Source organism: Oncorhynchus gorbuscha, linkage group LG02, assembly GCF_021184085.1.
Source record: "Oncorhynchus gorbuscha isolate QuinsamMale2020 ecotype Even-year linkage group LG02, OgorEven_v1.0, whole genome shotgun sequence".
NCBI lineage: Eukaryota > Metazoa > Chordata > Actinopteri > Salmoniformes > Salmonidae > Oncorhynchus > Oncorhynchus gorbuscha.
In genome coordinates, this window is record NC_060174.1 from 61274205 (window position 1) to 61296404 (window position 22200).

Below are 22200 nucleotides of genomic sequence, written 5' to 3' on the forward strand. Positions count from 1 at the left end.
TTTCTGTGTAATAATGTCTTTCAACATTGTCAACACCATCTGCTTGCATAGTACAATGGTTATTTTATGTAGGGCAAATGCAGCGTGTACTTGAAATGAAAATGAATGCAGTGTGAAACACATGATGAAGTCCTTGTTTTCTTTTCATCTCAAAACAAATGTGAATGTATCTTTTTACGGTACTATTGAAGCTTGCATCTCTATGTCTGTCTATGTCACACTTCTTTCTCTAAAATCAAAGTGGCTTCAGTTTAATTGTTCATTTCTCTGGCCTTAGTGCTTCAGCTCATTCCTTTTGTACATGGGCAATTCCACGGAAATAGAATGATGTTGAGACTCAGATTTTTCACTTTAAAATGTATATGTCAAACGGAAAACAATGATTGCGAAGTCAAACACACCATACAACTCTATGCACAAGGACAACTTTTAACAATTTCCATTGAACATTTTACAAAAACACATTTACTTGAAGAACAGTGCGGATGCAACGTTTGGTAACAGAACGACGGCAGCAACAGCATGAACCATCATTCTGTTACCAAACTTTGCACTGCACTGTTCTTCAAGTACATTTATCTTAGTAACATTTTCTGTGGAAATTGTTAAAAGTAGTCCTTGTTTAACTTTGCAATCATTGGTTGTTGTTCGACATACATTTACATTTAAAGTGAAAAGTCATTGAGTGGCTGTGTAAATGCCAATACAATTCCGTTAAACCACACGTTTGTAAAGAAGAACGCAACTGGCATCTGTTAAGAAATTCACTAGCCAGAAAGGGAATGGGACTGTTCAGCAAAGAGTTGGGGACCGGATAAAAGCAATATGAACACATGTCACCAGTGCACATTGAAAGGCTGCTAAATTGTGTTGGCTATGATGAATTTGCCTAAAATAAGTTTGTACAGTCTGTGAGAAAATGCCAAGCGAACAGCATTTCCCGAAATGGACAAACATGGATACTGCAAGTTCCAGTAGCTATTATTGTAAAAAAGAATGAACACATTGAGTGTGATATAAATACAGAACACTCAGTGGGTATGTGTGTGAGAAGACAGAGAGAGGGAGGGGATAGCTGTGAGAATGTCAGCTCGGCGAACTGTGCCTGGGATTATAGTGTGTGTGTGTGTGTGTGTGTGTGTGTGTGTGTGTGTGTGTGTGTGTGTGTGTGTGTGTGTGTGTGTGTGTGTGTGTGTGTGTGTGTGTGTGTGTGTGTGTGTGTGTGTGTGTGTGTGTGTGTGTGTGTGTGTGTGTGTGTGTGTGTGTGCTTGTGGATGTAAATAATTCAAAAAAAGCTAGCTAAAAACATCCTTTTGTTTTGTCAAGAATGTATTTTTAATATATGTACAATTTATTCTCTTCACTGCCTTGTGACACCATCTAAAACCAACAAACCGGCACACTCGGTGCCACCCCCAGAACTATGCATGCGTGGGAAAACCTGTTTGTAAAAGTTTTAAAAAAACTTCCTGCCGTACTTCAGCGAATGTGAATATTTCATGCTGATTAAAACTGCCCATCAAAAACCGAGTGTTCTTTTTATGCCACACTTTTTTTCTTTCAGCAATATTCTACTTTTCTTTTATGCAATGAAAACTATTTCAAATACAATACAACCCCTCACTGTCATTTTATTTACTTCTGAGGTGGAAATAAAGGTTTTCACTTTGGCTAAGAGATGTTTGTTCTCTAAATTATTAATTCCCCTCCATTGGAGAGCATGGAGTGGTTCTAGTGTGTCTGATGTCAAAAGGTGAAATAAACGCAGAGTGCTTGAAAGACCACTGTCTAGAGTGATTCTGAGCAGAGAGAGTGTTGGATTGCCGGTCAGGCTGCGCTCTCTCCACAGCACCCTTTAGGCTCAAGTCAACCAGCATACATCACTGTGGTTCAATTAGGCCTATCATATCCAATAGAATAATTTGTGTAACAATCTCACATATCACCTGTAGAATTCACTCTGAGTTTCTATACGAGACCTCTGGACTGAGAATAAGAGCACTAATGAACGTCCATGCTCTGCCTACAGTATAAGTTAAAATATTGTCATTGTCAGGGATCAATGATCAGACACGGGGCTCCAATGATGCAGTGATTTTGAGGTGTTTCTTTTTCACTGTGGGAGATGCACTGCCTATTTAGCCAAGAGATGTTCATTCCTTCAAATCAAGTGTGCTCAATTTATTTTTTCCTTTTACAGGCGGTGTATCATAATGTTTAACAAGGTTGGAGTGTAGGCCTCCCAGCCTAAAATGTATACTATAATTAAAGATAAACTAGAAAAACTATATTGCGACTAAAGACAACTTAATGATGTATCTTCAAATACTCTCCTTCCTATTTTAAACAGTGTACTTTACTGTAGGCCTATTCAATAAAGGGAGCAGTTGACTGAGAGAAAAAGATGGGCGGTTGCCAAACATTTTTTAGATGGCTTGTTGTACGGAGGCAATCTGAAGATTAAAAACATCTCTTGAATTACAATGAAATGCCACAAAATAAAATTAATGCAGTATTTTCATTAAAAGAATTGAGTCTTGGAGTGTTTCACTATCCATTAGATAAGGGGGTAGGGGAACACAAGAAAGTACCATGATGCTTGTGTCGGGTACGGCTTTTAGGCAAATACACAGCATCACACCGCGGCCCCGTGCAATTCAATCACACTTCCCTCGCCGAGGGGATGGTGAAGCTGCATACCAATGTGGGAATCTGGGGAAAAGTGTTGGAGCTGCCGAAAGAATAATTCAGTTATCCAACTAATATGCTACAATTGACTTGAGTTCACAAATACAGTAAGATTAATGTAATCTGTAAGTTTGCCACAGGAAAAAGAAACAACCGTATAATGTAGACATATTTTATGGAAGATCCTACGCTAAGTTTTTATATAGGCTACAGTTCAGGATACAATTTGGGGAATATTGCAACCTCAATTTGGATTTTATTTTGTTGTCAAAGTGAGCTACTTTTCAAAGGGCACAGGTAGCAGATCAAATCAAATTGTATTTGTCACATGCGCCGAATACAACAGGTGTCACCTTACAGTGAAATGCTTACTTACAAGCACTTAACCAACAATGCAGTTTTAAGACAAATACCTTTAAAAACAATGTTATAAAAGTTACAAATAATTAAAGGGCAGCAGTAAAATAACAACAGCGAGAGGGATATAAAGAGATAATAACAGAAAGGGGGAGGGGGAAATGCAAATAGTCTGGGTAGCCATTTGATTAGATGTTCAGGAGTCTTATGGCTTGGCAGTAGCTGTTTAGAAGCCTCATGGACCTAGACTTGGCGCTCCGGTACCGCTTGCCGTGCGGTAACAGAGAGAACAGTAGATGACTAGGGTGGCCGGAGTCTTTGACACTTTTTAGGACCTTCCTCTGACACCGCCTGGCATAGACGTCCTGGTTGGCAGGAAGCATGGCCCCGGTGATGTACTGGGTCGTACCCCTCCCAACTTCTCCAAAACTAACAGTGCACAACTCAATGAGGGCAATGAAACAGAGCCCCATTCATTTCCAATGGATGAAAGTGAAGTGGATGGAGAGACCATTGGGCGATGAGAGCATGGACGAGGGAGCAGAACAGGGTGGGACCAAAGTTGGGGAAAGCGGAACTTTATTCAAATCCCCTATTTGCGATGCTATTGACCAATGGAAGCTCACTATAGCTTCCATCCCCTACTGGATTGGCTGTTGATACCTAAGCACTACCTACCTAGCCTGCTTGCTAGCACTCACGAGGGTGAAGCTAGCGTGGCTATCCGAATGATTGTCTTACATGGAAATGCACTGGAAGGCTGCTGTTCACCTAAAGTATATCAGAAACACAGTTGCATCTGAAAAGCTTTGATTTGAAACGTCTTCAATAGAGAACAGCCGGCCCCATTAACATAGTCTACATTTAAGTAGTTTTAATAAATACAGTCACAAGCACCTCTCATTGCAGTACCAGATAAAGGGCTGGAAAAAGCTTTAATTTGTGAATGGTTTTTAATCAACCTCTTTCAGATGGTAAAATATTTTCCAAAAATTATTTTGCTCTTTATTATATTTACCAAGTATGCATACTATGTGCATAAGAGAACCAAACCATCTTGATACTCGTACAATTGAATTCACAAACAAACCATTTAACCTCATAATCAGACTGATTAAGCCTTTTACCTCGACATCAAAGCATGAGTTTTAATTAAGCAAAAATAATTATTTGATAAAAGGAAATGCACTGGTCTATACCACAGTTTAACTGTACTTCATCATGAAATCCTTTTTTTTTAGGAATATGAAGCGCTATAGGCTATATTCAAATAGAACGGCTCAATATTAAAGTCATAAAAAATAAGGGGCATAAGTTTTATTGAGCTTTTTTTCCCTCCCTCATTTTCTTTTCTCTTTCAATTTGAGCACCTTGTTGCCAGATGTTCATTATCATGGCACAGAAGAAGAAGAAAAAAGATTAGGCAATTCACTCTCAACAAGGCCTGTTTTTTTGGAATCGAGAGACGGATGTATGCATAGCCCAATGCCTAACCTAATGCTTAATAAGAGACCACGTTTATGAAAGAAATACGTCGTGGAAGTACAGAAAACTACCATTAATCCAAATTCTTGGAACACATGCTCCTTTGACCAGTAGGCTATGCTACAAGATTTGTGTTATTAGTGTCCTCACAGTTGTTGTTTTTTTTGTTGTTTTTTTATGTGGGGGGGATAGTCACCAATGACTGCTACATTTAAATATAAAGTATAACACTAATAACGTTTTTCAAAAAAAATGTAGGCTATACATTAATTTCCTCAACGGTTTTTACAGCAGTAGGCCAAACAAATCAGTTCTCTGGCAATAGGCCTACATTGTGTATAATTAGGGCAATACACACACAAATGTAAAACATACTTACGTTGTACATTTAGATGAGGTTTTCACTGGATTTCAGTAACAATTGATTTCTGGGTTACATTTTTACGAGTGCAAAATGTTGCACCTTTCTCAAAATGTCCGTTTTTTAAAACCGTATGGCGTTCCCTAAGAAAAAAAAAACGGACGAGCCCGCGAAAAGGATGCTGAACTCCTCACGAGACGCACTTCGAGGTTGTCTTGAGCTTTCCCGCCACCGTGTGGAAATTTCAAGCAACTACCACCTATTATTATTCTAATTTTCACGGTCTCTTTCTAATAACATATTATTTAACACAAACTTACAAAAAGCGCTACTTCAACTCAAAATAAAACATATTGACAGTGATTCTAATGTTCTGTTAAATGAACATCAAACTATATTTACTGGCGACACAATCTTCACACAGCAATCCACTATGCTTTGGATGGACCCAATGACCCAGCAAAAACAAAACTGTCACAGACTGGCCACGGCAGACATTATAACATTGTTTAAAAAGTGATTATTTTTTATGAAAGTTCAAACATAATGTATATCCAAAGTATTTTGGTTTTGATAAAAGGGAGCCATGTTCTAAAAAAATCACTTGCGCAAAACAGGATTTAGGCCTGAACATTTTTAAGCTGAATAATGTGTATGGAGGCCACATAAAGTTTGTGAGGTATTCAGAAGTTGCAGTTCAAAGGACTGTACAAAACACAATATTTTGCCTTTCATTCTCATCAGCTTGTTGCCTTTAATTAGCTAGCAGTTGTTAATAAGCCATATTTTGAGCCCTTTAACTCATGTAAAACAAATTCATGCAGCACAGTAAATTGGTCTGCAATGTAGGTCCCATAATAAACACAATAATTACAAACTATATTTTGTAAGAACCTTTAAAATAAAAATGTTTGATCTTTAATGAGCCTTCTCAGCTCCCTTTTAATATTGCTAAGTATGATGAAGCACACAAATTAGTACTTGATATATGGTACACAAACAAGTTTAATTAATGGCTCTGCTTTTAACTACAGGCACCAACCTAAATATTCTGCAGATCATCTTACTCTCTCATTCTCTTTGCCTGTATTCGTTCTCTGTTCTTATCTAATGCAGCTTCCGTCCCCTAAGGTAGCCCCTTACAAAAACAAAAGCCTATGTTATAAGCTAATTCCAAAAACTTTTAGTAAGTCCCTTTTAGATGCATGTTAATGTTTGTTGGCTAAATTTGTAGGCCTTAATTTGCCTTAATCGTCTCAAGACGGTGTTGTATTGACACTGCTTTCTTTTCAATGATCAATGATCTTCCATCTTAAGGTGAAGGAAATTCATGAAAACGAAAAAGGCATACAATCTGAGTTTAGTAACCATAGTACACTTGTTTTATCTTTATAATAATCCAAAATATGAGGTTGTATTACTCAATTGCTTGTTTTTATTGTAATTTCAGTCTTTGTAAACAATCAATGTATATCTTCAAAATACCTGTACTGTCTGTCCTTGCACCCAGAGCACTGTGAAGAATTTCAGTAATTTGATTGTCCAGTGATTTGAATTTGAGTGACACCTAGCCTCTTTTAGAATCTGAGAGTGAAATAATTACACATTAGTTTCTAACATGTAGGCTCAGCATTCCAGAACATTCCCATTCCAAATTACATGTCGAACAAACTTAATTTCAACTTACTTTACCTGTCGGCCGCTGCTTTTGTCCCTATGTCGGAGGTAATCCGATACAAAATATCCACATGGATGTGTTATCAACCCGACATTCAGTATGCTGGTTTGTACATCGGTTGGTATTTCCATTTTTATTTTCAATACTGATACAATTCGCACGTGACAAACACTTGCACAATATGGCCAAACCCAATCAAACCACAGACCGAACTAAATGGCATATATTATTATTATTATTACTTCCAGCTGCTTACCTGGTTACCTGCATTCAGCTATAGTTAACATATTGTGAATCACATGCAATGCATCACAGCATTGAAAATACAGCCGACAGAACCTACAGGAGTCTCAAAAATTCAGGGAAACAACCCTTTCCTGTGGATAACCTACAGTGCCTTCAGAAAGTATTCACACCCCTTGAGTTTTTCCAAATTGTGTTGTGTTACAAAGTGGTATTAAAATGGATGTAATTGTAATTTTTGTCAACAATCTACACAAAATACTCTGGAATGTAAAAATGGGGGGGGGGGGGGGATCTAACATTTATAAAAGAAAATTTGAAAGATGATACACTAATACATCTTGATTAGATAAGTATTCACTCCCTTGAGATAATATATGTTAGAAACACCTTTGGTGGTGATTACATTTACATTACATTTACATTTAAGTCATTTAGCAGACGCTCTTATCCAGAGCGACTTACAAATTGGTTACAGTTGTGAGTCTTTCTGGGTAAGTCTCTAGGAGCTTTGCACACCTGAATTGTATAATATTTGCACATTATTGTTTTTTTATTTTATTTTCAAGCTCTGTCAAGTTGGTTGTTGATCATTGCTAGAAAGCCATTTTCAAGTCTTGCCATAGATTTTCGAGACAATTTAAATCAAAACTGTAACTAGGCCACCCAGGAATATTCAATGTCATCTTGGTAAGCAACTCCAGTGTAGATTTGTCCTTGTGTTTGAGATTATTGTCCGGCTGAAAGGTGAATTTGTCTCCCAGTGTCTGTTGTAAAGAAGACTGAACCTGGTTCTCCTCTATGGTTGTGCCTGTGCTTAGCACAATTTAGTTCATTTTTATACTCCTTAGTCCTTGCTGATGACAAGCATACCAATAACATTATGCATGAGGCCAATGGTGAATTTGACACATTTGTTCTTTGCAGCAAATGTGGCAAAGAAATTAACTTTTTTGTCCTGAATAAAAGAGTTATGTTTGGGACAAATCCAACATAACACATAACTGAGTACCACTCTTCATATTATGACGCATGGTGGTGACTGCACAGTGAAATCCCTGAGTGGTTTCCTTCAGTGCCTGTATCTTTGTCGTGACTGTGTGTATTGATACACCATCCAAAATGTAAATTATAACTGCACCATGCTCAAAGGAATATTCAATGTCTGCTTCTTTACCCATCTACCAATGGGTGCCCTTCTTTGCGAACCATCGTAAAACCTCCCTGGTCTTTGTGGTTGAATCTGTACTTGACATTCACTGCTGGACTGAGGGACCTTACAGAGATAATTGTATGTGTGGGGTACAGAGATGAGGTAGTCATTTAAAAATCATGTTAAACAATGTTATTGCACACAGAGTCCATGGAACTACATTTTTACTCTTTAACAGATTTAGGCTTGCCATAATAAAGAGGTTGAATACTTATCAACTTTTCATTTTTAAATAATTCCATGTTGACATCATGGGTATTGTCTGTAGATCAGTGACACAAAATCTCAATTTAATCCATTTTAAATTCAGGCTGTAACACAACAAAATGTGGGAAAAGTCAAGGGGTGTGAATACTTGCTGAAGACACCATATCTCCACTTCCTACCGGCAAAAGGACCAACAGCATGTGCAACCAGTGAAGTAAGTGTAAATATCATTTTAGCCATCTTTTTTTAGGGCGACTTCGGTCGGACTGAAAATCCATGGAATAACCATGTTAACAATCTGATGTTTAGGCTAAGTGATACCCAGCCCCATCCCTCGGCATTAGGCTACCAAATGAAGTGGTGGGGCTGCCATTGGGTTGACACACAAACTCAGGATTGTGGCTTTAACCACCAGTTAAACACGCAATCTAAGGCCTAAGGCCTAAACACTGGTAGGATACAATGATCTATTAATATTTTATACATACAGTGCATTCGTAAAGTACTCAGAACCCTTCACTTTTTCCACATTTTGTTATGATACAGCCTTGTTCCAAAATTGATTAAATAAAACATTTTCCTCATCAATCTACACACAGTAACCCATAATGACAGAACAGAAATACCTTATTAATTGCCTTTAAATTGTTTAACTTGGGTCAAATGTTTCAGGTAGCCTTCCACAAGCTTCCCACAATAAGTTGGGTGAATTTTAGCCCATTCCTCCTGACAGAGTTGGTGTAACTGAGTCTGGTTTGTAGGCCTTCTTGCTCGTACATGCTTTTTCAGTTCTGCCCACATATTTTCTATGGGATTGAGGTCAGGGCTTTGTGATAGCCACTCCAATACCTTGACTTTGTTGTCCTTAAGCTATTTTGCCACAACTTTGGAAGTATGCTTGGGGTCATTGTCCATTTTGAAGACCCATTTGCAACCAAGCTTTAACTTTCTGACTGATGTCTTGAGATGTTGCTTCAATATATCCACATCATTTTCCTTCCTCATGCCATTTATTTTGTGAAATGCACCAGGCCCTCCTGCAGCAAAGCATCCCCACAACATGATGCTGCCACCCCCGTGCTTCACGGTTGGGATGGTGTTCTTCGACTTGCAAGACTCCCCCTTTTTCCTCTAAACATAACGATGGTCATTATGGCCAAACAGTTCTATTTTGTTTCAGCAGACCAGAGGACATTTCTCCAAAAAGTACGATCTTTGTCCCCATGTGCAGTTTCAAACCGTAGTCTGGCTTTTTTATGGCAGTGGCTTCTTCCTTGCTGAGCGGTTATGTCGATATAGGACTCATTTTACTGTGGATATAGATACTTTTGTACCAGTTTCCTCCAGCATCTTCACAAGGTCCTTTGCTGTTGTTCTGAGATTGATTTGCACTTTTTGCACCAAAGTACGTTCATCTCTAGGAGACAGAACGCGTCTCCTTCCTGAGGGGTATGACAGCTGCATGGTCCATGGTGTTTATATTTGCGTACTATTGTTTTTACAGATGAATGTGGTACCTGCTCCCAAGGATGAACCAGACTTGTGGACATCTACAATTATTTTCTGAGGTCTTGGCTGATTTCTTTTGATTTTCCCATGATGTCAAACAAAGAGGCACTGAGTTTGAAGGTAGGCCTTGAAATAGATTCACAGGTACACCTCCAATTGGCTCAAATTATGTCAATTAGCCTATCAGAAGCTTATAAAGCCATGACATAATTTTCTGGAATTTTCCAAGCTGTGTAAAGGCACAGTCAATTTAGTGTATGTAAACGTTTGACCCACTGAAATTGTGAAACAGTGAATTATAAGTGAAATAATCTGTCTGTAAACAATTGTTGGAAAAATAACTTGTGTCATGCACAAAGTAGATGTCCGAACTGACTTGCCAAAACATTCGGTTGGTAACAAGAAATTTGTGGAGTGGTTGAAAAAAAGAGTTTTAATGACTCCAACCTAAGTGCATGTAAACATCCGACTTCAACTGTAGAATGCTCAATCTTCTTCAAATTACTAAAATATTGCATTATTAGAATGCTATCTGAAAGCCAATAACCATTCACTTTGTTACTTTCACTAGTCTCCATAATCTGTTTCCTTCAACTAAGACCCTTCTACTCTTTCCAGTAGGAAAAAAACATTCTTGTAACAGGGTTCGTCTGTTGAATGAAGAGAGTCGGACCGAAATGCAGCGTGTAGGTTACTCAGGACTTTAATGAAAAATATGAGGTACATGAAATAACTGAAATACGAAAACAACAAACGAAACGTGAAACTAATTATAGCCTATCTGGTGACTACAACACAGAGATAGGTACAAACACCCACAAAATACAAAGCGAACTCAGGCTACCTAAATACGGTTCCCAATCCGAGACAACGAGAATCGCCTGACTCCAATTGAGAACCGCCTCAGGCAGCCAAGCCTAACTAGACACACCCCTAATCATACACAATCCCAATGCTAATAAAACCCCAATACGAAACACAACATATAAACCCATGTCACACCCTGGCCTACCCAAACATATAACAAAAACACAAAATACATTGACCAAGGCGTGACAATTCTCAATCGCTACTCCTAATACACACGGATCACTCTCAAACAATGTTCTGCTTTACCCCTATTGCAAGGTTTAAAACAAAGCAAAACAAACATGATAACTTGCTCCATATTGGAAGGCATTGTTAAAATGTTTGCCTACTCTAACAATGTGTTGTAGTATCTGGGATCTACATCTGTTTATATTAGTTACTAATCTGTTACTAAGCAGTAATGTATTACGGCAGTGCTACGTTACTACACCTAATAGGAAATGCACATTCGCACTAGGGTGCCGAGAACTGTAGAGCACGAGGGGTTTGGACTAAACTAAAACTATCTGTCCCATCTCCTGCCTGGTCATTTCTCCACAACACAAATATTACATGTGTCACGTTCTGATTCTGACCTTAGTTCATTTGTTTTGTCTTTGTTTTAGTATGGTCAGGGCGTGAGTTGGGGTGGGCAGTCTATGTTGGTTTTTGTGTTCTGCCTAGTATGGTTCTCAATCAGAGGCAGGTGTCGTTAGTTGTCTCTGATTGAGAATCATACTTAGGTAGCCTTTTTCCACCTGGGTTTCGTGGGTGTTTATTTTCTGTCTTTGTGTATGTCGCTGCCAGACAGGACTGTTTCGGTTTCAGTTCGTTCACTTTATTGTTTTTGTATTTTCAGTGTTCAGTGTGATTCATTAAATATTTCATCATGAACACTTACCACGCTGTGTTTTGGTCCTCCGATCCTTCACGCTACTCTTCCTCAGAAGAGGAGGACGAGATCCGTTACTCAATATATTTATTTCAAATTTTTGTTGGATATTCACTTTCTGCTTCACACTTATTAAATGTTTTAAAAAATAAATAATTAAAAGATTAATATGTAACGTGCCAAATTTATCAAATTCATTGGTCAATTCAGAAGGGGAGAGATAAACAGTTATTATAACTGGGCTAGCACTGCCTATCAGTCCACTGTCATTGGAATGTTCTATCAATAATATTTCTGGCGCCTGAGACAAAATAAACTGGGAGGCAGTGTCAGACCCCCACTCCTCCTGGGGGAGTGGTTCAATTTGCCTGCTTACTCATTGGTTTAATATCTCATCGTTTGGGATATCAATAAAAACTACATCAGGAGTACAATAAATTGTAGCCTTATGTTTAGTTAACAGACAACCATGTTCAACATTCATTGGTTCTATTTATAGTTTTATTGGTTAGGGGTAAGTCAAGTCCCGTACAATGCTTTAACCTTATCATAGAAATTATCCGTAAAGGGACCACTCTGAACAATCCTCAGAATACTTTGTCACCACTCGTGATATTATTATTATTTTTCTCGTCTTACTTCATCAGATCGCCATAATAACACAGATCGCCATAATAACACATTATACTCCATGCTACCTAATATAATGTTCCCTACATTATTCATCTCATATGTATACGTATATACTGTACTCTATATCATCTACTGCATCCTTATGTAATACATGTATAACTAGCCACTTTAACTATGCCACTTGTTTACATACTCATCTCATATGTATATACTGCACTCAATACCATCTACTGTATCTTGCCTATGCCGCTCTGTCCCATCACTCATTCATATATCTTTATGTACATATTCTTTATCCCCTTACACTTGTGTCTATAAGGTAGTAGTTTTGGATTTGTTAGCTAGATTACTTGTTGGTTATTACTGCATTGTCGGAACTAGAAGCACAAGCATTTCGCTACACTCGCACTAACATCTGCTAACCATGTGTATGTGACAAATAAAATTGGATTTGATTTGATATTATGGTACTTTATCTCTAGTAACCCATTATACACTTATGTTACATCACAAATTCCTCCCCCTACACCAGTGTTTTATTCATACAGGGGTTTGAATATCCACGCTAATGTTCTATTTAACAGCATATTCGGGAATAATACTCTCTTTTTTCATATCTCCATACAGAATCCCTTTATAACATTATACACCTTTAGGTTTTCACCTCCACACCGCAGCAACGATCACATCGCAGCAGCCCGAGAGGTACACATTTTCATGCTCTTAAGGAAGTCTCAGTGTCCGGGGGCATCTCAGACCTTATCCATCTCAGCTGTTACCCTTTGAAACTTTTCAATGTCTTTTTCTGTCAGTGCTCTCTACCTGTAGACCGATGGGCTGTGGCGGACAGAATCCTAGGTAACGTAATAGATGGGAAAACTCAGCTCACAAAGAACTGGTTGGGTTATCCATTATTTTCCCTATATAACTATACCTAGTTATTCACACCCACGCCACTCCATATGCATCTATGCACCAAATGCGTCTTCAACAATTCTAGTCTCCCAGCGACAGCGGTCCCAAACCACTTCCTGATATTACCTTCCAACAGGACAACGACCCTTAAGCACACAGCCAAGAACACGCAGAAGTGGCTTTGGGACACGTCTCTGAATGTCCTTGAGTGGCCCAGCCAGAGCACGGACTTGAGCCCGATCGAACGTCCCTGGAGAGACCTGGAAATAGCTGTTAAGCGACACTCCCCATCCAACCTGACAGAGCTTGAAAGGATCTGCAGCGAAGAATGGGTGAAACTCCCCAAATACAGGTGTGAGATACCCAAGAAGACTCAAGGATGTAATCACTGCCAAAGGTGCTTCAACAAAGTACTGAGTATAGGGTCTGAATACTTATGTTAATGTGATATTTCAGGGGGGGGGGGGGGTTGTATACATTTGAACAAATGTCTAAACACCTGATTTTGCTTTGTCATTATGGGGTATTGTGTGTAGATTGATGAGGGGAAAAACAATTCAATCCATTTTAGATTAAGGCTGTAACATAACAAAATGTGGAAAAAGTCAAGGGGTCTGAATACTCTCCGAATGCACTGTATTATTAACAGTAGGCAACAACATTTTTAACTCACAATATTGATGTAGCCTATAATCTGTCTCCATTCCAGATGGGTGCTGTAGGTTCCAATCCAAGGCGGGAAAAAATGAATTAGAGAGGGGGGGGGGGAGAAGGAAGGGAAATACATTTGAGGCAAGACACTGTCTAATGTGACATCATATTGTTTTCAGACTGTAAACTGTTGTTCTTCAAATTTACCTTGACTAGTGATTAAATCAAGAAAACTTTGCTTTACTTTGTTGTACCGCAGCCACATGTTGCCAGTTTGACAACATGTACAAATAGTTTACAATTGTGTTTTCTCTAAATCAGGTTCATAATTCTCTTCCTACTGTGGAGTAGCCTTTTCTTTTTTACTCATGGGAGACTACAAGTATATAGACACAATGGGCAATCATAATTGAATGTAGGGTACTATTTCGATGATAAAGTATATATATATATATATATATATATATTAAAAAGATTAGTGTAACCAATCAAATACAAGAATGTTAAATACGTTTTTCAACGGTTTGGCCGAGTGACGGCGAAATGACCTCGGCAATCAGGCTCATTTGTAGCAGCTGTTTTCTTATTGCGATTCGAAAGGAAACTTTCGACCGTCGTGTTCTTTATCGTCTACGCGTGAAGTTATGAAGCTTTGCATAGCTATCGTTTTTTATTTTCAATCTCTTTAAAAAGATGCAGAAAGCTCTGAAGAAGTATTTTGTCAACATGGACGAGTATCTAGCCAGCATCGGTCTCTACCGGAAAATGATGGCAAGAGACGCGTCCTGTCTATTTCGAGCTGTCTCTGAGCAGGTAGGCTAAAGCCAATTTCGCAAACGTTACTGTACAATTTTAAAAAACAACAACAATTGCATTGCATTTCACGTCCAATGTTTTGAAAATAAAGAGAAAATATTACTGTTCTTAACTTCGACTGAATTCATGGTGTGAAAATAGAAAAGTTGTATTTTTTTGTTTGTTGGAATGTGTCGTTTGGGAACTCATGGGTTCATTAGGTTGACGGCTAAATTATTGATACTGATGAAGTGGCCAGAGTTGAAACATGGAATGCACACAATAATGCTTCACAGGGCGCGAAGTGACCAAATACAAAAACATGTGGTAATAATGTACCGGCATTTCTTTCCTTTTCTCAAGCTTTATTACTCACAGAATTTTCAACAAAAGATAAGGAAAGATTGTGTCACCTTCATGAGGGCAAACCGATGCGATTTTGAACCTGTAAGTTGCAAACACAATGTAATCACAGTACAGAGCAAGTCTATTTAAAAAAAATCAGTATTTAATTACATTATCGTGACATGCTTTATCAGTAGGCCTGGGCTGTGGCTTAGTTGGTAGCACATAGTACTTGCAAAGCCAGGGTTGTGGGTTGAGACCAGTACGAAAATGTATGCACTCACTATACTCTTAAGTCGCGCTGGATAAGGGCTTCTGCTAAATTACATGCTTTCTCTCAGTTTGTTGAAGGGTCATTTGAGAAGTATCTGGAACGTCTGGAGGACCCTACGGTATGTTTAAAACTACTATACAAGTTCATTGCACAATACATGGTTCAGATTCAGACCATGGACTGTATGAAAAGGGTCATACCCTTTAAATATATTTTTCTAAAGGAAACTGCTGGACAAGTTGAGATAAAGGCATTGTCGTTGTTGTACAGGTACGTGCTCCACAATGTATTGAGTTATACACCCCCAGGTTGTACTACCTTTGTTGGCTGACAGGACATTGTAAAATGAGATTTGTGAATTGCATTTTTTTGGTGCTTTTTATGGAACCTGAAATGAGTATGTTCTCACATTTTCACTGTGTGGAAGGCGGTGCTTCCTCATATACAGGTACCCTGGGAAGCCACCAACTGAGATAACTGAGAAAGAGTATGTGGAGAAGGTAAGAATGTGTGTGGTTCAGCACAGCCCACTTGAACCCAGGCCCTGAAGCATCTCAAATGCCTTACTAGTGAAGTAATTACCAGGAAAAACTGAATCACATTGCTAATTAAAGCAGGTGTGTGAAAGGTGAGATGCCGTGTGAGACTTCGGTTTGTCCGCTAGATGGTGCTGCTCTCATTTGATCCTTTGAAGAATACCGTCATTTCAAAAAGTCCAATACTTCTACATTTTCAGTTTACCAGCTTCTATCTTTTCTTGCTTCCATCTCTATGTAGACAATTTGCGTCTATCATTTTCACCATTGAATGGTTAAACGAGTGATGGGGATAAAATGCATTACACTCCTCTTGACTGTATTACAGATTTTGCTGTGTTGCTCCAACAATGGCCACTATGACATTGTGTATCCCAGGAGCTACCCAATCGATGCAGCGCTGTGTCAGGGTCAGTACTCTCACAGTCCATCAGAATTCTGAGGAACCAGTGGATGTCTTCACTCTTAAGTCTTATAACTAGCTACTCATTGATTGTAGTCAGTCAAAATTGTAATGAGCAATAGTTCCATGTGTGGTCTAAAGGAAGTGTACTTTCTTTTCATTTTTTCAATTGAATCCAGCTCTGTTGTATGAACTGCTGTACACGCAAGTCCTTGGTGTTGAGGAGGGGGAGTTGCAGGGAGCTTTGGAGGGGTTCCGTGGAGGAGGTCGTCGCTATAGGAACAGCCTATCAGTGTGCAGTGAGGATGCAGGCTATGACACCCCTGAGGACAGGGGTCAGGCTCAGAGGTGAAGTCTTGTTCTGCACAATCCTTTTGAATTACAGAAAGTCCTCCTGACTAAACCTGCCTTATGGTCTTCCAGTTACCTACAGTATGTATAAATTGCCCCTGCATCTATATATTGGAATAGTCATTGTGAATTTTAATTTTTACTTGCAATTTTTGTCAAGTATAATTGTTTATTCTTGTAGGGACGATTGGGAGCTCAATGGGTACAATGGGTACAATCTCACAGAGGACAAAGCCAGGCCTGGAGCAGAGGAAGCAAAGGTGACAATGTTTTCTATGTTTTAGAAAGCGGTCTGGTTACCACCTCTTGAGGTGTTGTAGTTTATAACATTACTGAGATAGACAGACTAGATTCTAGGAGCACATACAGTCTCTCCTCTCTTTCTCTTCCCAAGACTCCAGATGGACCAGCAAAACTTTCTCTCCCGTATAAGGTGCTCAAAGCACTGGATTCTGAGATGTACAGAAATGTAGAGTTCGATGTATGGCATGACAGTCGCAAAGGTATGCCATGTTGCCCCTTTTGGGATAACTTGAGTTGGAATGCTTGTGATAAAGTGGAACTGTTAAGGTGACAAACTTTAGTTATAAAGAACATGTTTCAAGATCCATGCAGTGCAGAACTTATCTGTGCTGAATATTCACATGGGGTTGATATGCTCATACCACTTTTTTTCACGTATAATTGGGCATTCTGGAATGGCATATAATTTATTGTCTCTGAAACAGAAATGCAGAAGACTGATTACATGGTGTTTGCTGGAAGACAGTACTTCTTGGGAGATAAGTGTCAGGTAATCTAATTTATCCACTCATTTAAGATTCTTAGTGAGTTTTTTTTGTGCAGAACGTACTCCCCCGAACATACTCCATGACCGTAAGGTTAGCCCATGTCTCCTATGCAGGTTCGTCTCGACCCCAAAGGGAAGTATTACAATGCCTTCATTCAGGAGGTGGGCACTCACCCCAGCGCTGTGACAGTGTTCATCGAAGAGCTTGGAGAAAAGTGAGATACCTGTCTCTTTTAAAACACCCCAAATTGACTTACAAACAGGCACTACTGCACAGCACTCATCAATGTGTGCTTATTTTAGTATTCTGGTACATGAATGATTGCCAATGGCCTTGCATCATCCTATTGTCAGTCATACAGTATAGTGTATATATGGTGAATTACCTTCGTCACAGTGCTGTTTTTAATATTTGATTTGAGACTTCTCTCTACCCCACCACTTTCAGACATCTTGTGTCTCTGACTAACTTGAAGCCTGTGAACCCTGTCCCAGCCTGGAACATCACCCCAAGCCGCAAGGGACCATCATATAGCAGGCCTGAGCAGTATCCTGGAGAGATGGGTCTGTATACCCTTTAACCTTTATAGATGGTTTTAGCTAATGAACTTCTAATAGCAGTGACATGTATTGGCTTCAGACCATTAAAGTTGACTTGTACAACTTTGTGTGTTATCTCTTCTCCCCTCCCCCAGACTCCGAGGTGAGAGGCCGGCGGCGCTTCTTTAAGAAGCCCAGAGGGAAGGAGATGCTGATGGTGACTTACAATCGATCCCAGCCTCCCCGCTTTCGGCCAGGCCCTGGCAGCATACCCCCTGGGCGTGCCCCTGGCATGTATGCCCCCGCACCACACCCAGGGACACTGCCCTATGAACAGTATCACCCACATCCTCCACCTAGGCCCCCGCGAGGATATGGCCCACCCAGGTCTGTGTGCTTGCTACTTAAATAGTAAAACAGCAGGTTTGAGAACTCATTCACACGGCTGCTGTTATACACAATTGAAAGTTCCTGTAGTGCACCATTACTTATTTTGATTCTATATACGCTTTTTGGGAAATAAGGCCATGTTCCTTACCATTGATTTATCTAATTTTGGTATCTACTGAATGATGTTGCCAATCTGGGTTCTGTTCAAACGTTTAGTCTTTCTTGAACAGGCATCACTTTATTGGGCCAGAGGCAGCATACTACCCTCACCCAGGAAAACGCTGCTACCAGAGCTTCGACAACTACTCATTCAGGTCACGGTAATAGACTTCTTTTAATCATCTCCTAAGCAATGCTGAACAGTGACTGAGTGTTTGTGGTTATAAATGTATGTGTATTCACTTGAGCTCTTGCAGCCGAAGCAGGCGCCAGATGCATGCTGTCAACAAAGAGTGCCAGTTCAGCTATGTCCCCGAGGCTGACGAGGAGGCACAGGACATGGAAGGAACAATCACCTTCTACGAGATTGAGGAGGGAGATGAGACCCCTTTCCCTCCCTTGCCGGTAACGAAGTAGCACATAAGCCCTCAGGTTTCGGACTTCGATAGTTGGGAGCATGCGTATTCCACAGTCAACCTGCTGTCTGCTTTGTAACCTTCTCTTTAGGGACAGGCTGTAGCAAACCCCATGGTTCCAGCACCCCCTACCTACTGGATGCAGCGGGGCCTGAGCCCCATTCCCATGTCTGGCAAACAGGCCATGAACTCATCAGAGGAGGACGCTGATGAGAGGAGCAATGGTGGCGACCAGGGTAGGCCTGTCCGGTGACGCTGTCTTGATCAAATGTATTTGTTCAACTTGAAACCGGATTTGAATGTGAATGGAGAAAATCTGTTTATCTGTCTCAGGTGAATATTCGGAGGAGTACATCTATACTGCTCAAGGTGAGTGACTTCACCTGCTGTGGAGATTTCCATGAAGTACTTGGAGCCCGTAGGAAGAATTGGTAGGACTGTCCTTGTTCACCATTTTCATTATGATCTGTAGATGCATTATTTTAACTGGTTATATAGAGACAGATTAGGCTATTCCATTTCCCAACTTATGCAATTTGGCAGCAGTAAAGGCTCATGATATGGAGACCCCTTGTACAATGTGGATAAAAGTGCACAATTATCTTTTGAAGTCTCTTCATCTTGCAGACCCAGGGTTCCAGAGCCCGTCTATGTATGCTGCGGCAGAGTCCACTGCCAACCTGGTACTCAAAATATCCATTGTACTCAATATGCCCATATATATCTCCTCAAATTGCCCTTCACTTTGTGGGGGTTGAAACTAAGGTTAATAAAAGTTCATTTCACACGTGGGATGATATGTATTGTGTAATTTCCAATTAATGTGCTTATTGGGGCTGATCTGTTTTGACTGCGTTCCTGTCTTTACATGTATTTGTTTTTTTGCCTGCCTTTCTAGACCATTGAAGAGGGAGGATCTCGTGCCGGCTCGCCACAAGAGGGTGTAGCTACCTACAGCTACTCACAGCAGGTACTGGATCCCTCACCATCCGCTTTACAGAACTGTTGTCACATTTTGGCGGGAGAACAAGTGTTTAATTTATACGCAGCTGCTTTAAAACATTTTTATAAACTGTGGAATGTACGTCTTTGGATTAGGCAAAACTATTCTTAAATTATTATTTTTTAAACATGACATTGAATTTAAGCATGAATTGTCTGTGTTGTAGTCTGCGGGTTATTTAATGTTTTGTTTCCTCAGGTGGTGGTGAAGTCTGCAGTTATCACCTCTTCACAGGCTGTAAGCACAGCTCCAGCAGCTATCTTCACCACCAACTCCTCTTCCGCTAGCAGCTCTCAGATCCCCCCAGCACCAATGGCTCCACCCTCAAGCCATCCAGAGGGGGCTCCCATGCCCCCACACACTATGGGCAGACCAGGTACCCGCTCTATATAAGTTATGGTTGGACATAATGAGTTGGTTATGAGTTGTCTAACGGATATCTATTTGGCTTGTTTTTAGTTTTATCCATGCCGTTTCCTCCTTCCTCTCCCTGGTTTGTGAATGACATGGGGGAAGCAGTCAGCGCCTCACCCCCTCCACCATACTCCTATGACCCCAACGGCAATGACCTTCCACGAGGTCAGAAACGCTGCCCCATAACTTTTGTTCAAGTTGTAAACTTCTAATGGTTGAATTTGTGACAGTAATTGTAACTAAATGTTTTTCTTTTTATAGATTGCAAGGTCATCCAATATTACTTTAATTTAGGAGTCCAAGTAAGTAAAGGGGATCAAATTAATATTTATTTAACTAGGCAAGTCGGTTAACAAATTCTTATTCACAATGACGGCCGAATATAGATAGCAGGGTTGTCCAACCCTGGTCCTATAATTTTTTTTTCTCCAACCCTAATCTAGCACACCTGACTAATAATTATCTGGTTAGTAAACTGTATCAGGTTGGAGTGAACCTACAGGGTAGCTCTCCAGGAACAGGGTTGGAGGGCCCTGTATCATTTACTGTACAAAAATATAAACTCAACATGCAACAATTTTATTGATTTTCATTGAGTTACAGCTCATTTGAGGAAATTGGTCAATTGAAATAAACTCATTATGCCCAAATCTATGATTTTCACCATGACTGGGAATACTGATATTTTTTTATGTTGGTTACACATACCTTAAATAAAATGGGCCTCAGGATCTCGTTTTTGTGCTTATGGAAAACTTCTGGGATCTTTTATTTCTGGTCATGAAACATGGTACCAACACTGTTGCATTTTTATATTTTTTCAGTGTAGTATGGGTAACTAGTCATGAGACAAGACATGTCTTTTGAATGAAAACATTGTGCCTATATTTCTGTGTTGAAACAGTGGTACCAGCAGAGCTACTGGCAATCCGTGGTGCAGATGCAGCAGGTGTATCAGCAGCCCACTGCCTCCCCTCCCTCTGATCACACAGTCTCCCAGTCCTACCCAGAGCCTGGGAGAACTGGGCCTGATGGCCAGGGAGACATTCCTGCCAACGGTCAGTGCCACCCCTCTGCCTCAAACCTCTGCATTATGAAATGGCACATCTGCATTGAATAAGATCTGACTTCAGTGTCAGATTTTGTCACGAGGATGTTAAGACCTCAAGTATCAAACGTGACTCTGTGATCCATAAATTATTTTTTATTTTTTTCTTAATCTCACATTTGTCCTCACCCCCAACCTTTTCCTCCCTACCAGGCAACCCCCTGGTCATGGACCCTCCCTCAGCAGGAGCCCCAGGCATAGTGTTCTACCCCTTGGTTCAGGACCAGTGCAGCCAACCCCCCCCTCCACACCTACGAGCCTTATGTTCCGATGCTTTCTGCCACCTACCACTACCTCACACCCTGGAACTCAGGCCCTGCCCAACCCCGTGTGCTTGCATCCTACTGCCCCTCCAATCACCCAGTCAACTATGTCACTGCACCCACACACCAAGGGCACTTTATCCCTCCCAGCATGTAACCAAGCACTGGGGATGCGGGGAGGGAGGCAGGATCCCTCTACTATTCACCCACTCACATTCACCCTATGCCTGTAAATGTTAATTTGTGTCAAGTTTATTCCATTGTTCCTCTGTTGCACTTTGCTAGTCAGTGGCTGTGTCTGAAATGGCATCCATAGGGCTGGTAAAAAGTAGTGCACTACGTTGGGAATGGGGTGTAATTTCAGACACAGCCACGGTTCCATCCCCACATTGTTCAGGGATGTTTATGTTAATATTTTTTTGTTTGTTGCTTAATTAAAAAAAAATCTATGTTTCCCAGAAGTTGTAACAATTTGTCACCTTTTTAGTGCAGGGCTCTCCAATTTGTTCCTAGAGAGCTACACTCAGTCTAGGTTTTTGCTCCAACCCCTGTTGTAACTAACCTGATTTCATCTTATCTATGAGCTGGTTATTAGAATCATGTGTGCTAGATTAGGGTTGGAGAGCCCTGCTTTAGAGAAGTCATTTGGTATGATGGTATGAGGTTCCAGAACCCTGGCCAGCACAAGGCTGATGTTGCTACCCTTTGTCATGATCAGCACCATGGAAAGCA

General features: G+C 40.2%; 1 protein-coding gene across 1 annotated transcript; it reads left to right on the plus strand.

Annotated features, from left to right (window-relative positions):
- The first annotated feature begins 14213 nt into the window (after nt 1-14213).
- alg13 (ALG13 UDP-N-acetylglucosaminyltransferase subunit) lies at nt 14214-21929 on the plus strand. Its single transcript, XM_046295685.1, is given in 25 exon segments — nt 14214-14494; nt 14840-14923; nt 15163-15213; nt 15319-15365; nt 15523-15595; nt 15960-16041; nt 16214-16382; nt 16567-16645; nt 16780-16888; nt 17114-17178; nt 17290-17390; nt 17624-17739; nt 17871-18102; nt 18336-18425; nt 18513-18669; nt 18772-18916; nt 19014-19049; nt 19308-19363; nt 19579-19650; nt 19882-20059; nt 20143-20262; nt 20359-20399; nt 21002-21155; nt 21359-21441; nt 21443-21929. Coding segments are annotated over 25 exon segments (2643 nt in total). The 5' UTR covers nt 14214-14374; the 3' UTR covers nt 21626-21929.
- The last annotated feature ends 271 nt before the right edge of the window (nt 21930-22200 follow it).